The sequence below is a fragment of the Hippocampus zosterae genome, chromosome 13 (genome assembly GCF_025434085.1).
Source record: "Hippocampus zosterae strain Florida chromosome 13, ASM2543408v3, whole genome shotgun sequence".
Taxonomy (NCBI): Eukaryota; Metazoa; Chordata; class Actinopteri; order Syngnathiformes; family Syngnathidae; genus Hippocampus; species Hippocampus zosterae.
In genome coordinates, this window is record NC_067463.1 from 12,663,452 (window position 1) to 12,683,508 (window position 20,057).

At 41.5% G+C, this 20,057-nt stretch overlaps 2 protein-coding genes across 3 annotated transcripts; both read right to left on the reverse strand.

Moving 5' to 3' along the window:
* Positions 1–258: 258 nt before the first annotated feature.
* Positions 259–2,700, reverse strand: atp5pd (ATP synthase peripheral stalk subunit d). 2 transcript variants are annotated; one of them, XM_052083586.1, is made up of 6 exons: positions 2,582–2,700; positions 1,624–1,754; positions 914–1,010; positions 727–798; positions 535–597; positions 259–437 (listed from the first exon to the last, which is right to left on the reverse strand). In XM_052083586.1, exons 2-6 carry the CDS (start codon positions 1,743–1,745, stop codon positions 306–308), a joined length of 486 nt encoding a protein of 161 aa, XP_051939546.1. In that variant the 5' UTR covers positions 1,746–1,754; positions 2,582–2,700; the 3' UTR covers positions 259–305. The 2 variants fall into 2 exon arrangements, with proteins under 2 accessions (XP_051939546.1, XP_051939545.1); XM_052083585.1 differs by lacking the exon at positions 2,582–2,700 and having other exon boundaries at positions 1,624–1,797.
* A 1,771-nt stretch (positions 2,701–4,471) lies between these two features.
* Positions 4,472–7,359, reverse strand: LOC127612775 (homeobox protein MSX-2-like). Its single transcript, XM_052083570.1, has 2 exons — positions 6,024–7,359; positions 4,472–5,462 (listed from the first exon to the last, which is right to left on the reverse strand). Exons 1-2 carry the CDS (start codon positions 6,379–6,381, stop codon positions 5,047–5,049), a joined length of 774 nt encoding a protein of 257 aa, XP_051939530.1. The 5' UTR covers positions 6,382–7,359; the 3' UTR covers positions 4,472–5,046.
* Positions 7,360–20,057: the final 12,698 nt, after the last annotated feature.

Below are 20,057 nucleotides of genomic sequence, written 5' to 3' on the forward strand. Positions count from 1 at the left end.
GCAGAAATGTTCACACATAATCTCAATTAATCAGATATCAGAAACGGTGCAGTACAGTACAATTCAACATTGCACATTTTTGTTTCAATACAAACAAAGTATAAAAAGGAATAAGCATGTAAAAAAAGTCTCACTTACTCCAGGGTGCATGCATACAAACCGTACAGACATGGTGGCTTCACGTTGACACACAAAGATTCTGCAACACTCAGCATTTCAATGTGTACTTATAAGCATCAAGAGACACACAATACATTTAAAATATGTTTTTTTATTGTGAAGTGAGTGTCAAGTCAATTAATTAATCACAGTTCAGAAATGGGCTTGTGGGGCCAATATGGATATTTGACCGTGTCCAACTTGGTCTCAGGGAAGGTGTTGTTGAGGTCTTCAATGGTCATCTGGTCAAAGGGGATCATATTCTTGAACTTATCCAACTGTGAGAGCAAACAGTAAAGAAAGAGAGTGAGAGAAAGAGAATTCAATGATTTCTTCAGGATATTCTTCTTCTATTCATGAGGTATTTTTGCTCACCTCTGTCTCATACTGAGCGATGCGAGCTTTTGACGCTTCCACGTAAGCTTGGGCATCTTTTTCCTGGTGAAGTTAAATGTTGGGAAATCATGAGTAAACAAATGTATGTTATAAAAGTTGACACAATCCCATTAAAATATCTTTTAAACAATGTTTTGTTAAAAACTTTGGTTATGTGATGTTAACACTGACAGCCTCTGCCTCCTGCGCGTTGATGGCACTTGTCTGCATATCAGCAGGCGCAGGGATCTTCAGCGCATTGAACTATAAACAAGATGAAACAATGACGTAACCAGGAAAGCAAACAACTTTAGTTGATCGAAATGATTGAGAAAATATCCAAGTTGCTTTCGAAAAGCCGACTTGTAGTTCCATTTACCTTCTTCTCAAACTCATCAACCATCCCAGCTTTGGCCACAGCGCTCTTGTAATAGCTCCAGTCGATGGCAACGGGAGACTCTGGCAGGGAAGAGAGTCTGAAAAAGCATAGGAATGAGCATGTGTTGGTGAGGGCGAAAGACGCATGCAAACAAAAGTGGAGCCTTTTACAAATGCGGTGAATGAGCAAAAACAGGTTGAATATCAAAGCTGTCAGTATCATCCCACAATGTTTACTTAATTTTCAAACGTATTGATATAGTGTAGACCAAATGTTTTTTTTTTAAACAATGGACCACAACATACTTTAGGAGCAGCTGTTGCGGATTCACCTATTCACAGATTTGCTTTCAACTGTTAAAAAAAACAACAAAAACATGCTTTTTAGTTTCTTTGGAGAGGTGGGACATCCATTATGTTTTGTGAAAAACAGTTTTTGATTTTTTGGGGGGGGGGGGTGGAAATTAAACTATAGTGAGAACATGATTCTGAATAAAGATGATTCTGATTACATCTCCAACCTAAATGAGCATCCAATTTTAATCTTGAAAAAATGGTGGGATTCCAGGCTCTTGTAAGAATATTACAATCAACCTTAGTTCTGTTATATTCTCGCTGGGTATCGATCGGTTTTGTCATGAAATGGCAAAAACTGGAGAGGAACAGACCACACTTGGCAATAAAGAGCAATGATGATGACATTCAACTGACTTCGCAGAAATTGCATCACTGCGGGTCTTCAGAGCATTGAACATGCCCTTCTGGTTGGGTGGAACACGCTCAGCAAACGCCACCCAGTCAATGGCCTTCAGGGCTAAACGGCGGCCTGCCATCTTGACAATCTCAAAGGACCAAAGAAGGGTGTCAATTAAAACGTGTTTATAATACACACATGTAGCGAGATAAGATAATCAAGTAACCAGTCGAGAATTTAAATGTTTATAATTCACGTCCCAAGTTGTTAACCCTAAATATTAAATAAGTCTCTGAACATAACTTGAGCTAACACCGTACAACATACAAACATATGCATTCAACTTTCTTCTGTAATCATGATTTTAAATGACCATCATTCATTCAAACGTGCCAATAAACCACGTGAACACTGAGATGATGTGGACACAAAACTGCTCCCATCACTATTGACATTATATCTCAAGATGCATCTAGCCACGTTAATTTACCTTAGAAAGAAAAATAACACATGGCACGCCACCAAATAGGTGGATGTCGGAGTTAGTTTTGTATCTTATGTCCTCTCGTAAATGAGCATTTAGCCTGTCGCTATACACATACATCTACATTGCTAACATATGATATTTAATACGTAAATGGGAGCGTTTCTTGCGGCACAGTTGATGACCTACCACAGTACACTGCTTGGGAATAATCTAATGCTCAAATGTTACTTTACTGTATTTGTGCCACATTTCTTCCCTTGCTCTTGGCATGAAATTGGCTGCAAAGCGACGCTAGCATTGTTAGCTGCTAGCCAAGGTCAGAGAAGAGCTTTTTTACGACGAAGGTTTTGGCGAAACATTGATTAGCAGGAAGTCCACGTTTGCTTAAAACAGAGCTGTAAAGGAGACACTTCCACATAGGCTTATTATTTGAAAATAAATTTAGCTCTGGTACTTCACGAAACAGGCTATGAATGCGGCATCCTCACCTCACTGCACTGAAGGAGTCTCTGACAGGACGACTCGGGAAAGGAAGTGTTTCTTCTTTGAATAAAACACGTCGACAGTGAGTCAGTTGTCGCTCTCTATTGGTCGAATAGAAGAACTACAGTGTTACGGTTCGCTCGCATTGTGCGGTGAGAGCAAATGAACTGGCAAACTTGTGCGCTCAAGGAGGCCCTTTTTTGATTTTTCAAACGGATTGGTAATAGGTAATTAGTAAATTAAGTTAAAAAATGATGTACAATTGCTCATTTTGTACATAAGACAATGCATTCGTGTTTTAATGTAATAGTAAAAAGCGGCTCGGAAGATGAATGAATGAATGAATGTAATTATAATAAACAAACCCATTATCGAATCAAACGTATTATTTTTATTTTGTACTTGTGCCTAGTTTGTTGTTATTACAATTAATACATCATGATTTAAAACAATAAATACATCATATCATTATTATACAAATGATGAATGACATCTGCCAAATATTTAATAATTTTAATCAATGAAAATATATTACAATGATTTACATAATAATTTAAGGGAGTCGGGGGGGGGGGGTGCGTGAATTGAACAAATGAAATATTGTACTCGGCAGCATGGAGGACGGTTGGTTAGCATGTCCACCTCACAGTGCAGAGGACTCGGGTTCGAATCCGGCCCGGTCTTTCTATGCATATGGAGTTTTTGCATGTTCTCTCCTTGCCACCGTGGGTTTTCTCCGGGTACTCCAGTTTCCTACGACATTTCAAAAAAGCATGAATAACAGGAATAACAGGTTAATTGATCCTTCTAAATTGTAAGTATATGTGATTGTGAATGCAAATGTTTTACTTTGTCTGTCCTGCGATTGGCTGTCAACCAGTTTGGGGTGCACCCTGCCTGCTGCATAAAGACAGCAGGGATAGCGTGCAGAACGCCCGCGACCCTCGTGAGGAGAAGCAGCTCGGATAATGGATAGAAATAGTTTACAATGAAATTAAAGTAAAATTAAAATATTTATGCTGATTTTAAACAGCATTATTTATAATTCATTTTAATATAACTAATCAACCATTTTGGAAAAGGAAAAATAGCCAATGTATATATCGTCTTGCTGTTTTAATTACATGTATTTTATTTTCTAGATAATAAATCAACCAATCAATTAATTAATCACATACATTTTTAATAAAGATAATTACACTTGGATATAAATAACCAGTTTTAGGTCAAAGGTTCTCAAAAAACTATTAGAGGGCTCTTGATTTATAAACGCTCCGTAGGTTGAATTGGAAAATACAGTGGGTTCTGGGGGTCCATGGACCCTTTGCCCACCTTGTTAATTCAACCTGAGCTCCGTGCTCCGGGGGGTTAAGTTTTCATGAGTTATTCGCACAATTACAGCAACTTTGTCACTGCATAGATGGCATAATATCCAATAATAATTTTATTTGAGTTTTTTGTGAATATTTATGCCATCAAGATCATCTTTGTTTAAGTTTATTTCAAACACCAACTTATCTGCTTCAAAAATAATATCGCTGTGCGATAACATGTTATCAATACTGCAGTATTGTCTTACGTGTATTACAGTTGAATTTCAAAATGTATGTCATTTAATCCATATGACTTGAATGACATTCAGTATTAAAAATGGCTTTATAAAAACAAACGATGTTTCCTCTGTTTGTTTTTTGGATTATGCACCGATGTCACCATGTCCCTAAATTCTAACTTTCAACATTTTGACTCAAAAATGTACACGTTATTTTGGGTTAACTAAAGACAACAATAAATGCCCCCCCTGGTTTGTATTCAACTAAATTGATATATTCATCATTTGTATTTTGAGGCAAGGCAAAGTTCAGCCCTGTTACCCAACAAAAATACAAAACGCATTGTCAGATATTTTGTACGTTTATTTCCATGTCACTGTAGATTTTCCATAGAGAAATGTACACAGTACAGATAGAAAAGATTAATAAATACAAATGTCCTGATGTTCCTCGAGCAAGACTGCAGGACTTTATATTTACATATGCAGCAAAAATCACCCCAAAAACTCGATTGTAACCTCGTGAAGGCAACGCTAGGAGAAGTATACACTATTTGCTCCACACATTATAGATAATATAAATGGTCTCTCTGCTGACAACTTTGTGGTAAGTAAAATAAACAGTTGAACAAGATCATGAAAGTTGATGGCTCTTAAGGCACTTCCTTTAAGTACTTGTAACTACTGTCTGAAATGTTGTAAATAAACTTGCGCAAACAACATCATGGTTTTTTTTTTCTCACAAATATGTATGTGTCCAACAATACAGTTTTCATATTTGGAGGTAAGAAGAACATTTGTCTAAACGTAAAGTATATTCAAAAAATACATTTTCCAGTTGGAAAAAAAACTTTGTTGTGTGCCTTGAAGTACTTTTTGCAACATGTCCTATTTCCCATGAAAGCACACACGTCAATACTACGACAAATAGTACATCCCGTACGTGACAGGTGCACCAAAGAGTCCCGGCACAGGCAGACTGGGCCTGGGGAAGGGGTTCGAGGATCCCCAAGTTGCCGAGCCCTGCACGTGCGCGCTGAGTGGGAAAGGCAGCGCGAAGGCGGACAGGACGGGCTTGGAGGCCAGCTTAAATTTCTCCAACTCGGCCTCCTGCAGCCTCTTTGCTTTGGCTCTGCGGTTCTGGAACCAGATCTTCACCTGAGTCTCGGTCAGGTTGAGCGAGCTGGAGAACTCGGCTCTCTCGGCAATGGAGAGGTATTGCTTCTGGCGAAACTTGCGCTCCAGGGCCAGTAGTTGCGAGGTAGTGAAGGGCGTGCGAGGTTTACGGTTGTTTTTGTGCTTTCGTAAAGTACACTGAGATGGACTGGAGCTCCCTGGTACAGAGACAGAGACGGTAGTCACCACGGGGCCAAAAAAACACAAACAAAAACAAGATGCATTTGTCTTCTTGTAAATGCATTAAAAGGAGCCTATTTCACAATGTTATTTATTTTACGCGTGTTACGTAACAACGCTGGGAAAAAATAAGCCACCGTCAGAAAAAAAACAAATTTAGCGAAAATTTTGAAGGCTTTTAAAATCAGGAATGGGTTATCGCTTGTTGTTCTTGTATCATGCAAGACATTTACAGGAAGATACATCGATTCTTTGCATCTCAATGATTTGCATACAGTGATAATTTTGTAGTGCCCTCTTACTGTTTTTTTCCTGAACATATGACTTTGTTTATTCATAAACACGCATCCGTCTGTATTCTTCACGCGCTTTACTGAAGTGAAATAGTCCGAAACGTATTAAAAGCCCGTTTACAATAAATTTTCAATATTCGAGGAAGTAGTTCCGCGATATCTAAGCAGAAACAACACATCTTGTCATTATTCTCAGCACCATATGTGCAGAAATGATCATTCGCTGGGGTCCTGTCTACTACTTACGAGAGTTCGAAGAGAAGGTGTTCGCCTGGAACCAAGTGCTCTGATCGGTGTCAGCCGAGTGTGGCGTGTCGTCCGAGGAGCTGCTGCAAACATCCGGAGAGCCTTCCGCGTAAAAAGTCCCGGCAGTGAAGTGCGCCGCGGGCTTGTGAGCGAACACGGCCGACTCGAAAGAAGTCCTACAGGTGCTCCTCTTGGAAATCAAGGACTCGACGCTGAACGGGAGGCGGCTCCTCTCCTTCTCCGTGGTCATGTCCTTGGGCTGGGCGTCCTCCGTCTCCTCCTTGGGATGGACGACTTGGGCGTCTTGGGGTGGCGAGCCCGGCGCTGCGTTCATCGTCAAGCGAGGCGAAGGGCCCATGCACCTCCCGGTGGGCCGCTAAAAGGAGCGATGAAATCGGCGATGCGTTCACGGACCGGTGCGGGTCTCTCCAGTAAACCACGCACACTTTAACTTTTACGCACCCGGCAGGGACGTCTATAAGAGGAAGAGGTGTGTTTCCACTCCTTACTCCCACCAATAAGATGACTAATTTGGGGTCCGAGCGCAGTTTCGATTGGCTCACAGCCTTCTAAAGGAAACATCAAGGGGCTTTTGAAAGGAAGAAGTAGTTAATCATACCGACCCCATGCTGCGACAGGCCATTCTGGCCCTCGCAAAGTAGCTTAGACCAATTTTAGTATAATTAACCAGTGGGAGGACTCTCTCGACCACTTACATCCATTAGCCGGACACTCCATCGGGAGTACTCTCCCAACGATTACGGCTGTACTCATGTATCACAATCCTCAGGCAAGAATGGAGCCTGGGTTTGAGGGTTGCGGTGCTGTGCAGCTCACTACAGCGACATCGTCACAAATATCCTGTTCGCAAATGACGATCATGACAATCCATATGATATTTTTTGGAGAAATTGATCAGAAAACACGAGATGTCTATATAAACACTTTTCTGAGTAAAAGAGACACCCATTTTATAGGAGAAAATCAAATTAAACACGTCTACGGAAAGTGACGAGGGGACCTGATTCAGTATCACAGCAATTAAAGGCCTGTCAAGATCCTTTCTGGCGTCACAATGGCCTCGGCTGAGAAGCAACAGGCCTTTTTTCTTCCTCCAGCTCCCAACTATTTAATAAGTCAGACAAGTTGTGTTTTGCAGGCGCCAGGCTCGGCTGGATCTCAAAGGAAGACACCTCAGGGAGAAAAGACTCGACCGTGGGACTTCACTAAACCAATTGCCCCCCCCCCCACCCCAATATTTTATCGCACTAGTCTATGGGAGTGCAATTGAGCTTGTTAGTTTAAAACTCACAATGACATGGCTTGGAGTTAAGGACTTCGGTCTCTAAATAGATCATTAAATAACATAAGACGCATCAGCCAGCCATGAGTGTTTTTGGAATGTGGGAGGAAACCGGAGTACCCGGAGAAAACCCACGCAGGCAGAGGGATTCATTTTAAACTCTAATTGATGGTTAAATTCAACAATGTATCTTTCTTGAGTATTATTATACTATATTTTAGATTCTAAGCCTGACTTCGAAATCATGTCTGCCAGAAAACGGAAATATAAAATTCAAAAATTCAAAACCCCGGTAAGGGAGTAATTTTAAGAATTTTATTAAGAATTGTTGGAATGACTTAATATGATTTACGGACTTTGTATTTTACTTCACTTGCTCAATTGTTCCCATATTACTACTAGCATAGAGTGTTTGAAATAACTTCAAAGAGATGCATTAAGAGGTTGATGAAGAAATAGCCCCCGAGGTGTAAGTGAAGGGCACAGCTTTTGATTGGCGACACAACCTGAGTAAATCCTCATGTTGTGTCTCTTTGCTTTTTTTTTCTTCCGATTTAACAAAGTCAGATCCCCGGTTGCCACACACACTGGGGCCTCTTTTTACCCACATGGTTTGGGTTTACGTCTGATGTAAGCGCCCTTCTATCTGCTAGAAGACTAAGGCACGGTTTCATCTAGTGCATGCAGGTACTCCTTGCTCCTCCCCTATAGTTGACTCCTCTGTTTGGTGCTCCCCAAAAATATATTTGTGCGACAGTGTGCAGGAGAGTAAGCCATGTCAGAAGATGTTAGTGAGTTTGAAAGCAGATTTATCCATCAAGGTCAAAGCAAGGATGATAGGAAGCATGTTCCCTTCAGCTGGCGTCATAAATGGAAAACCATTCAAATCCGTGATGCGGCGCTCACTGGTCACTTCATAAAGCACACTTTCACGTATTTGTGACACGCAATAAAAGAAAAGCATCGAAAACACCTTTTGATAAAGGCAATTATGCTTTTAACAATGCTGGAAAGGTTCACATTTAGGATGATGATGATAATTATTGTGGTTGTAGTTTGCAATGCATAAGGAGGTTTGTTTTTTTTTTCACCAAGAGAAACGCCAACCACAATCATAAACTTAATCTCTGTTAAACCTTTTTTCACAGTATGAGCAAAAAGACAGATTTGGTTAATGCAAAGCCCTGCCATTTAGAAGAACACTAGAGATGCATGTGAGATACAACGTGCCAAAGTTCAAGGTAAGCTCCAACATGACATCTCGGGCTGACCCGAATAATAATTGAATTACAATATATACGATTTCCATCTATTTTCCAATCTGCTTATAACTAGGCACAATTTAGAGTGTTCAATCAACCTGCCATGCATGTTTTTGGACTGTGGGGGGGAAACCGGAGCACTCAGAGAAAACCCACACGGGCCGAGGGAGAACATGCAAACTCCACACAGGAAGGCTGGAGCCAGGATCGAACCCATGATCTCTGCACTGTGAGGTCGACGCGCGAACCACTGACCCACCGGGCTGTGTATGTATTATGCTGAGTGCACGCACGCTGTCCATGAAAACAGAGCCCTTTGATTCACTAACTTATAAAAGTTCACTACGACAACTTAAAAACAAATTCTCCAAACAAGTGTGACGTCAACATCAGTCAGTAAGTAGCAAATCATCCAAACAATAATGCAAGCAAATCAGTGGCTTTATCATTTTAGCTTTTCATGTCTAAAGACAGTTACATGTAGACAAATGGACTGCACTTCTTAAGCACTGAATTTAGAAGACACTAGATAGATAAATAATAAAGCCTGCCTGATATGGAATCAGCAGCGCAAGAGTGTGCTGCAGCTAGAGCTCGGCTGTGATTATGATCGCATTCATATGATACATTCTCATGTCCATACCGAAAAGTCTCATTTATTTTCATTTTTGGTCTCCTTCAGTTCATATGAGGTGAAAAGGAGCCCAACTTCAAGTTGGACGGCACTAAACAATGGACAGTGTCATAAACTTTCATTTAACATAACATCTTGATCCAAACCAGATCCGAATTCCTTCAGTCCAGGTTTTAAAACCTGGACTTGAGTTTTTCTGCTAAAGCCACGACCGCAGAAATTGGAGCTATTTTTGCCTGGCTGAAGCAGAAGACCGACAAGCAAACAAACTGACAGCAAATTAACATTTTTGGGGGGGAACATAAGTGTCCTGTGGTGATATAAATGTTTTTTTGGCTCACTGTTTCATCGAGCCAATGTTGAAACAATTAGCATTTAAACCTTAATAAATAGTTTTGCCTTTTCAATATATTCTAAAAATCAAGAGCAACACATTTGTTTCTTGCAGCTCCAAATGCAAAATGAATCTCTCTCATGTCTAAACAATTGGCTAATTTTGGTTGAGTGTAGCATCGACTTAAGAAACAATGCAGGACATTTATGTGGCAATGTGCACGCTGAGGCCACAATTCCCAAACCCAAGAATGCTTCCGCAATTTAATTAGCTCGGAGAAAGCTGTGATGCAGTGCAGCAAGAAACATCACTTTGCATTTTCACACCGTGAAATCTTGCACGATCCAAAAAAAAAAAAAAAAACAGCAATTAAAAATTGTGATCTTAAAAATACAATTCAGTCGTTTGTTTGTTTTTTCTTACGCAATAGAATCATAACAGCTAGCATGATAGTATGTTGACCATGGGACAAGACTATTGGTAAACGGATTGGCGGCGTGAAGCTCATTAGAAAAAATATATAAGATAAGAAATCCTTTATTAGTCTCGCAATAGAGAAATTCCTAATTCACAGCAGCAAAGTTATATAAATGTATAATTATGTATGTATAAATGTGTGTGTGTGTGTGTGTGTGTGTGTGTGTGTGTGTGTGTGTGTGTGTGTGTATATATATATATATATATATATATATATATATATATATATATATATATATATATATATATATATATATATATATAAAATGAATCGCATCATATTGAAAGCCGCAGGGTTCAAAGTGCCAGAAAACAGTAGCGGCTTGTCATCCGGAAATTACCGTATACGGTATGTTATTGCTAATCATGAGATTGATGTTCATTTATGTGAAAGCTCTGGTCATGTTAATGATATCAAACAATTAAGAAACATGGATCATACCAATATGCAGAACATTATTTCTAGAAACCTCTGTCAAGTATGACCCCTACTTGAAACATTTCCACTTTTAACGTTTCATATAATCTAATTTCAGTCCTGATGGTGATTAGAAACATTTCAAAAAATGTAAACTACATCTGGTTTACATGAAATGTTGATCCTTTCGTGGCCACGAAGGGGGAAGTCAAATCTGCATCGTAACAATCACAGAAAACATTTCTTTCTTTAATCAACTTACCGGTACATCCGCATTAAAACCCCAAACCTTCGTTCGGAAATGTTCATCATTCAACTTCATTGCAGTACTGCTTATTGGGTTCAATTTAAACATGCAGATGGTTGAACCATCATAAAACCTTTTCATGACACTGGAAGTGCTTACAAGAATGGGCACCGCTTGTCTTATAGCGATAATGTTATTGCTGGCCCCAAAGGTCAATACAAATGTGTGCGTTTGAATATCGTGAGATTGCAATTTCAAAGTGGTCTCCATGCAAAGGCGGAACAATGGCGTGGGTGGGAAGTTAAAAAAGCGGCTCTCTTTCAAATAAACAAGCATGCCTTGCTTCTGAATAGGTCTGCTACGGAGCAGCCGCATTGGTTCTCAGAGAATTGGGAGCAGCCACCCTCTTCCTCCAACTCGGCTTCCACACACAGTAAACCCAAACAACCTAATGGAGCCTCTTCATGAACATGATGCAACGCTCTGGTCCCTTTCTTTCATGTCGCTTTGACCCATCTCATCTGCTTTCTCCTTCTCATCCTGTTGAACATAGCATAGACACGGGAAAGTCCATGAGGGGTTGTCAGAGCTTCCCCTTTGTGTGTGTGTGTGTGTGTGTGTGTGTGTGTGCTATTGCTTGATGAGCCCGAGAATACAATTGCACTACTCAGGCTGTGAAGATTGCCTGCAGGCTGGTGTAAATTAGCAGTGTGAGGAAGCCCAGAGGGCTGAGTCTTGCTGAGAGTGCAGAATAGAGAGATGTGGCGAGTGGGGAAAATCCTGTTAGGAAACTGACGCGGTGGAATCCCGGTGGCTTTTGGACACGACTGCGACCGACGGGCTCACTTGTTGCACTGGCAAATCCCGGATCCATGACAAAGGAGCGACTTCCTGAAACTTGTGAACTGCCTTACCTCAGGATGTTTTTGAACATGAAATTCATGCGTGACCTCACAATGGGTCATTTGAGTCATTACTGTATAATCATCAATCAATTGAATTTTCTATCGCTCGTGTACAATTCAAGTGAGGGTCAGCGGTGACAGTCTTCCACATAGCATATGTCCTCTCATGAGCGCTGGTTGCTCTTTTGACCGCTCCGCTTGGCATCTGCTGCCCGTAGCCTGCCTACATCTGCATTCTAATGCACATATCCTGCTGGGATGTTAACTTTAGGCCCTCCGTAATTGATGGCTTCCACACTTCAGCCGGGCCCCACCCTCCCCTTACCCTCTCCCCACCGATTGTTGGTATATCGCTGTGGTTTGGGGGTCTTTGACTCAGCCATTGTTCTTTTATGGAGGAATTATAATAGACTAAAGTAGGGGGGAGCAAAGAGAAAGGAGCCAGGGAGTAGATAAAAAGAGAGTCACTGCTGATATTTAGTGAACTCTGAAGGGGGAGTTTTCATTCTCATTCTGCGAGTTTGGCACATGCCTTCTGTTACTAAGTGGCAGTGTACTGAAAGAGGGTCTTACATTTCCCATTCTGCGTCTCTGCTAGGTGCCTAGACTTACAACCCTGGCAGCTGCTGGGCCTTCTATGCTGCTATAGACTCCTCTCCACAGGTGAGCTGTGGAGACTCCCAGTCTCCACTCTACTCTACAGAGCCCCTTTCAAGTCGTCCACTGTGCGCGTTTGTCTACGTGTACCCCTCGCACTAGATGCAACTTCAACAGTAACATCGGTACCACATATAATGCTTGACACGGTGCTACACCAGCAGTTTGATTCAAAAAGGTCGATCGTGGCATACTGGGATGGGAAACTGGCGATAGTCCGCATGCCACCACACTCTGAATGGGCCCTTGATTAATTAAAAAAAAAGTTTCGATAAATATATATATATTTTTAATGTATTTTGATTTACAAAAAAAAGCCCATGATAAATTATCAATACACGCTTTACATAAAAAACAGGGTAAAATGTTGGAGGAAAAAAAACAATCACAGCAAAAAATGGCAAATATTCAAAATATGAAGAAATGTTAGAAAAAGGACACAATCGGTGAAGATGGAAATCCGTAGGTGCCGAACTACTAATATGCAGTGGTCGACTGTAGTTTTTAGCTTTAATATCAACAAGCTTTGTCTTATTTGGCCTAATATTTTTGGTGAATTTGCATTCCGGTCCCATAGTTAGTGGGCATGGTAAGTTGGATGATTTGTGTAAAGGTCAGCGTAAACCGTTTTAACTGGTTTGATAAGCCACCTTAATTGATATTTGTTGTTTTTTGTCAGGGCAGGTTTCAGCACCTTTTTGTTCCCCTGTTTATTTTCTTCTTTTTCTCTCTTGTGTGATGCGAGCTGTTACATATTACTCCTGAGGTGTGGCGCCTCTTCCCTCAAAGGCCTCCACTGTTTCCCCCAAACTGCTGCCAAGCTGGGCTATCTATTCATTTGGTTACTTAAGTGTAATTGCTCGCCTTTGAAGCCTCAGAGAGGCAAATCATTTGCTTTGGCCCTGGGGCAGTAATGGTCACCGAGCCAGCGACCCCCTCCTGGTCCGAGAGCGTCGGAGAGACCGCGAGAGGCCAGAACCCATACAGAGAAGAAATAATACAACCAGGGCCGCTCAATTTCACCTCCCTTTTCATCCCATTCTTTGAAAACTTTTTATTAACAACAGCTTTCTCTCTCAAACCGGGGCGCCAGGAGAGGGGGAGAGAGGCGGCACAGGGAGGGGCGGGGCGGCGGCGGTGGCATGAGAGGATATCGGCGGCAGGGGAGGCGGAGGGGGTGCCTGTCCCCCTGTTGATGTCTGCCGGATTCTCACACACTCTCGTGCTCGCTCACATGCACACATCATCAATAGTGACAGGTCAAGGAGGCACAGCACCCCCTTCCCGTCTACTCTCCCCCATGATTCACATCGCTAAACAGGGACTCGAGTTTCATATTCCACAGGTTTTACACACACACGCACATGCACACACACACACACACACACACACGAGAAAATATTAATTTATTTACCTTTATATGCGCTCACTTTCAAACCATGACAGGCCATAAATATGGTCTATAGTACACAATGAGTCCATTTAATGCTGAAAATTACTGCACCACTTACTGTAATTGTCACAACTCCAAGCGCATTGACATTGTAATCTCATAATAGCATAATGGGGGCTGAAACTGTGTACAGGAGGACAATTAGAACTGTGTAACACAGGAAAAAAATTTTTCCCATCCAAGCTGAGAGGGCGAAGATTGTGTGAATGTGTGCGTGTGTGTGTGCGTTTTTATTTTGCTACAACTAGAAAGATTGGAAAATGAACAACAGTCATGGCCAAAGGTTTTGGCAGGGACTCAAATGTCATGTTTCACTAACTGTGCTCCTTCAGAGTTTATGTTTATAATTCACATTGATTCTGTATTATTGCGTTGTGCAGCTTTTCATAAATTCCCCCTAAAGTAGAGAATTGTCTTCGAAGATCATATACACACTACATCAAGACTTTTTGTAGAACGTTTTTTCATTTTCTGAAAATATAATATAATAGCGATATTTAGAAAGATGATTAGAAAAAAAAGCAGAAAACTCAAAGTTAGTGGAACACAATATGAGAGTCAACAGTCTCATACGGTTGCTAAAATAAGGCGCATTATACAGGTTCATAGCTTTAATGCAGCCATAAAGTCCACATGCTATTCGCGAGCTGTGATCTGATGTTTTAATTTGAACATTAACGTCTTCTAAATAGCGGGGTTGTTTTCAAAGTGCTGGGGCCAAACCAGTGCAAGCAAAGCAGGTTATGAATGCGGCATTTGACTTGTATCATTGTGACTTCGAGGCATATTTATTTATTATTTATTTTAAAGAGAGGAGCATTCCCTGCAGTCAATCCAGATGGTAACAATTCTTGGACATGTTATGGGTTGTTCTGTGCCAAATAGCATACCCCTAAGCTGTTTTCAGTGGGCTATAAAAGCCAATAATGTAATTTTGATCTATTTTATCAGAGATCCCTCTGCGCAGTATATGTTGACACCGGACAAAAATTTGATATGTTTTACTTTTTACACTCTCAGTGCACATTTTCAATATCTGTCCTGCTGCGTGCCTTTGTTTGTTTGACTTTTGCTATGCAGAGATTCACGGTCATGTTGTCACACATACCGGTAAGTCTTTTAATACTGTAGGATTCAAAAGTTAAAGTAAGATACTAAAGGTCAGGGTCTGTGAATCCATGAGAGGGTTCTTAGAGACACTTTTGAATAGCCTGACCTTCGCATCCTAGCGTAATGCTGACACAGTAGCAAACTATGCTGAGTGGTCCACCATCAGCTCCATGACTCACCACTGACCTTGCAATACCTTTCCAGACCCATTTACGAACCTTAAGGGACCGTCACGCGGCCCTGAACCCATATGGGACTCCATGATACTAAACATACCCGAGAATCTAGTGTGAATCTGCATAAACACACGCGCAGAACAGAAAAAAAACAAATCTGAGAGAACTTTCCGACAATATGTGAGCAATATGCGGTCACAGAAACAACCACATCAAGGTGGAACAATGGAGGACGTTAGCTCAGGTTTTCCATTGTGAAGGTTATTTTCTTCTCGGGCCGATCACACGCATGACTGGAGGCCTGCTGGGTGGAATTGCTCACGCTAATGGCACTGCACACTTTTGCAGCAGGAAATGGGACAGCCGCGTCGTAACTGCTAAAACTCCAATTGCATCATGATGTGACGGAGAAAAACAAGCTCTGCAAACGGAGCGGCTGACCCGTTCTGAGACGTGTAAATGTAGCAGTTTTGTGGAAGGTAAATAAATGAAATGCCCCAAATGTCGGCTAGCTTGTAAAATCTAATTAAAGCTCACAATATTAACTCTGTAATTTGCTCGTCTGAAGAGTCTTTAGGCGTGTCCCTGTTTTGGTTTAATGGGATACAAACTACACTTAATGAGACAAATAGTGAACCAAAGTTGTGCCTTGCTAAATGTTGGTTATGGATGCTGGAAAGTTCTTTGAACTTTGTAGGGAGATCCATCATCTCAATTATTCATGAAATCATTTTGGTCAATGAAAAGAATAGAGGCCCTTCTATATGACACAATGGCTGCCATAGTGTGGTGCATTACAAAACATGGACTCAATTTAACATCATAAGAATATTACTGCGAGCACTATTTTGTGGCGCCTTTGCTTGTGACGCTTGTTGAAAGCCATTGAAGATAACAATAGAATTTTGGCGGACAGGCAAGTCTCATTGAGCGGTCTGTACCAAACTGTCTTCGTCTGTCATCTTCAGCGGTCACTCAGAAAGACGAGCTTCCACCATAAAGGGGTGTCTGACTTTTTTTGACCAAACGGTTTTCCTCTTTACTCCCTCCTTTGATGGGAATTTGTGGTTGTGTGCAAACCTTTGATGAGCTCCATATTTGACCTTGATTATACCTTTCCAGAGATGTCATGTCTAAAAAGAAATCAAGCAAAGGCTAACATGCCCTCAGGATTTAACATTATTGGAAGTTTGTAAAAAAAGACAAAAAAGTTAAAAAAAAAAAAAAAACGCCCAGAGGCCAAAAATATAAAAGAGAAATTGTAAATGCTAAATACATACTGATCGCAGGAGGAGAGCAGCAATGTTAAGGTGAAGTATCCAGGATAAAACAAAACAAAAAAGCAACACATCACTCTAGTTAAAGTTGCGGAATTACACAGTTTTCCATTTTCTCACTATCCTTGTTTTCAATGACTTTCTGCATTCTACCACAAAATTAGGTATTGATGTGTAATTTAAAAAAATTCTACTGCCATTATTTCATATTTCTGTCTGAAAAAGGGAAGATGATTGTAAGTGACATGTTTGTTGTCACATTGTTTGAGGTTTTTGCCAGCGTAATCAAATTTGGGATGGTTTGGGAAGCTATCGTCATGGTGTACTGCCTTGCGCAAAACATTTTACGACGGATCCACTTTGAAAGGAAAAAAACAAATGCATCCCGTAATAAAGTATGACTACAATTATTTTCTTTAAAAACAAAACATGAAATAAACATCCCCGGGAGAAATAATTTCCATGCGACAATATAAACTTTCCTATTACATGATGCAGTTGTCATGTGCTCAAATCTGTTTGTTTTGTCATGTTGCTGGAGGCTTGTTTTGTGTGTTCGCAGCAAACCCCACTTCAAATAAGCATGATGGAACACATGTGTCCTTTATCGGGGCCAAACCTCTTTGAGTGTTGGCCTTTGAAATGACACTGGCTCCATGGCACAATTTGGGGGGCTTCTCCTGGGGTGCCCCTCTAGGTGTCTGTTGGCATGGTTCGCTTGATTTCCTGTGCATAACTTTTTCTTTCGACTTATTGGGTTAGATGTACCAGTGGAAATGCTGAGAATTGTAGCTATAGTATATAGAAGGGGCTCATTGCTCAGCTTTGGATAGGTAGTAATAAATTACAGGAGGTGCGCTAACATTTGGGGCCGTATTTTATGCAATTGTGATTAACAGTCAAACCTCGGTTTTGGAACGTCTCTGTTCTGGACCAAATCGTTTTTCGACCAAAAATGAAGCTTTTTATGCCTCGGATTACGACCGAAAATTGGTTCTCGACCAAATTGAGTGCACTTCAATGCACCATTTGACTCCTCTCGCCTTCCTTACACGAAGAAGTGACGCTTCCTCGGGTAGCGTTCCATTGTCAGCAGACATGTTCATTCATTCATTCATTCATCGTCCAAACCGCTTGATGCTCACTAGGGTCGTGATGGGTGCTGGAGCCTATCCCAGGTGTCTCCGGGCAGTAGGCGGGGGACACCCTGAATCGGTTGCCAGCCAATCGCGGATGAATGAATGAATGAATGACATGTTCAATAAAGAGTTTTTTTTTTAAAGAGCGTGGTTTCGGTTTTCGAACAAATCGGTTTTCGAAGAGCCTTCTGGAACGGATTATGGTCGAAAACCGAATTCATTTTTGTACACGTGGTTGTTTTTGTTCATTATCCTCATGAGCCTTTGCCTATCCTAGCTCTCTTCGGGCAGTAGGCGAGATACACCCAAAACGTGTTGCCAGACAATCGCAGTAGTTCTTTCAAATACAAAAAAAAAAAAGAAAAAACATTGCTGAGTTGAAAGTTACCCAACTTGGGTGAAATAGAGAACCCAGCACTAAGTCCAGAAGGGACCAAACCGATGTGTTTTTGGTGGTTTTGAGGATGTGATGCAGCACGTTGCATCAAAAATATGATTAAAAACAATATAAATTTTATTACCGACATTTCTAAGAAGAACAAGATGGAACTTTCCCTTGTCGGGTGTTGCCAACGACTTGCGTGATACGTTTGCCACCTTTTACACTGGATGACTTTCTTGTGGGTATAAATCTGTAAATGGCAAAAGTTTGTTGCCATTAACCCTCACAAGGATTTGACCCGCATTCCCAATGTGCAAAGTCAGAAGTGTTACCCACTGAGACATCCAGCCGCCAAAATGATGCTTCGATTTACCTCTTCAGCCCGCCCAAATACAATCTTCAACTCAATCTGTTGGGTCAAAACAACTGATCATTGTAAAAGTAACCCGGTCTGCTCAAAACCCACACTGACCCGGCGAGTGGGTTAAGAAAACAACGCAACATTTTTTATTTGATGTGTCAAACGATTGTTTCATCTGCGTTTTACAGTGCAGGAATTTACAAAGCTATAAAATATATACTATATTTTTGAAAATGATCTGCTCTCTGGGCATAAAGAGGCCTTGGCTCGTATCTCCCACGGTAAACTCGGGTACACACTATTTTCAAAGACTCTTTTTGAAATATACTTTCAATTCCTTCACATTTAAAACAGTGTGTTACTACATAGCGACAATAAGAAAGGATGACGGTGTAGAAGCACTGTTATAGATCAGTAAGACGACTGCCCTTTCCTTGTTGTGGGTTTGATGGTGAAACAAGCAAAGAAAGAAATCCCGGATCCTGCCTTCTACTTTATCATCACGCAGACAGACACACATGCACACACACACGGACACAGCTCACGACTCGACTGAGTCTGGTCATTCCCAAACCGAGATCCCGCAATGGAGCAGTGTTTACTGTTACGCTGCATTCATATCACATCATCAAATCAACGATTCTGGCTTGCTAAACAATAGAAGTGACAGCAAGTCTGATTTTCATTGGTGCTTAGAAGCAAAAAAAACCAAAACAAAAAGGGAGGGGGGAACTTTTTGTGATTTAATTCCCAGCAAAGCTCTTGTGTCATCTCACGTCTGCACGCGGCACCACTTTGCCTGACAGTCATGCTGGCATGCAGCCTGCTTCTGATTTACTGAAGTTTGATTTTGTTTATAAATAGATGTGTGTGTGTGTATATATATATATATATATATATATATATATATATATATATATATATATATATATATATATATATATATATAAAAATCCTCATCTCACCCCTCGGGTGGTGTCCGTCCCTCATTCAGCTCGGGTCCTCTACCAGAGGCCAGGAAGCTTGAGGGTTCTGCGCAGTATCCTTGCTGTTCCCAGCACTGCACATTTCTGGACTGAGATATCCGATGTTGTTCCAGGGATCTGTTGCAACCACTCATCTAGTTTGGGGGTCACTGCCCCGAGTGCTCCGACCACCACAGGCACGACTGTCACCTTTACCTTCCAGGCTCTCTCCAGCTCCTCTCTGAGCCCATGGTATTTCTCGAGTTTCTCATGTTCCTTCTTCCTGATGTTTCCATCACTTGGGACCGCTACATCCACTACAACGGCTTTCCTCTGCCTTTTATCTATGATCACGATATCTGGTTGGTTCGCCATTACCATCTTGTCAGTCTGGATCTGGAAGTCCCACAGGATCTTCGCTCTGTCATTCTCCACCACCTTCGGAGGTGTTTCCCATTTTGACCTTGGGGTTTCCAGTCCATACTCCGCACAGATGTTTCGGTAGACTATGCAAGCCACCTGGTTATGGCGTTCCATGTAGGCTTTCCCTGCCAGCATCTTACACCCTGCAGTTATGTGTTGGATCGTCTCAGGTGCCTCTTTGCACAACCTACACCTTGGGTCTTGTCTGGTGTGGTATATCTGGGCCTCAATGGCTCTGGTGCTCAAGGCCTGCTCCTGAGCAGCCAGGATGAGTGCCTCTGTGCTGTCCTTCAGGCCAGCCCTCTCTAGCCACTGATAGGACTTCTTGAGATCAGCCACTTCAGTTATGGTCCGGTGGTACATCCCGTGTAGGGGCTTGTCCTCCCATGATGGTCCCTCTTCCAGCGCCTCATCTTCTGTTCCCCATTGTCTGAGACATTCTCTGAGTACGTCATCCGTTGGAGCCTTCTCCTTGATGTATTCATGGAGCTTGGATGTTTCATCCTGGACA

Excerpts from the sequence above, each read along its gene's own strand:
- LOC127612775 (XM_052083570.1), bottom strand. The coding sequence starts at position 6,381 with ATGGGCCCTTCGCCTCGCTTGACGATGAACGCAGCGCCGGGCTCGCCA. Across the intron at positions 5,463-6,023 it reads CACCTTCTCTTCGAACTCTC|GGAGCTCCAGTCCATCTCAG; the intron begins GTAAGTAGTAGA and ends TCTCTGTACCAG.
- atp5pd (XM_052083586.1), bottom strand. The coding sequence starts at position 1,745 with ATGGCAGGCCGCCGTTTAGCCCTGAAGGCCATTGACTGGGTGGCGTTT. Across the intron at positions 799-913 it reads TTGATGAGTTTGAGAAGAAG|TTCAATGCGCTGAAGATCCC; the intron begins GTAAATGGAACT and ends TCTTGTTTATAG. Across the intron at positions 598-726 it reads ACGCGCAGGAGGCAGAGGCT|GAAAAAGATGCCCAAGCTTA; the intron begins GTCAGTGTTAAC and ends TAACTTCACCAG.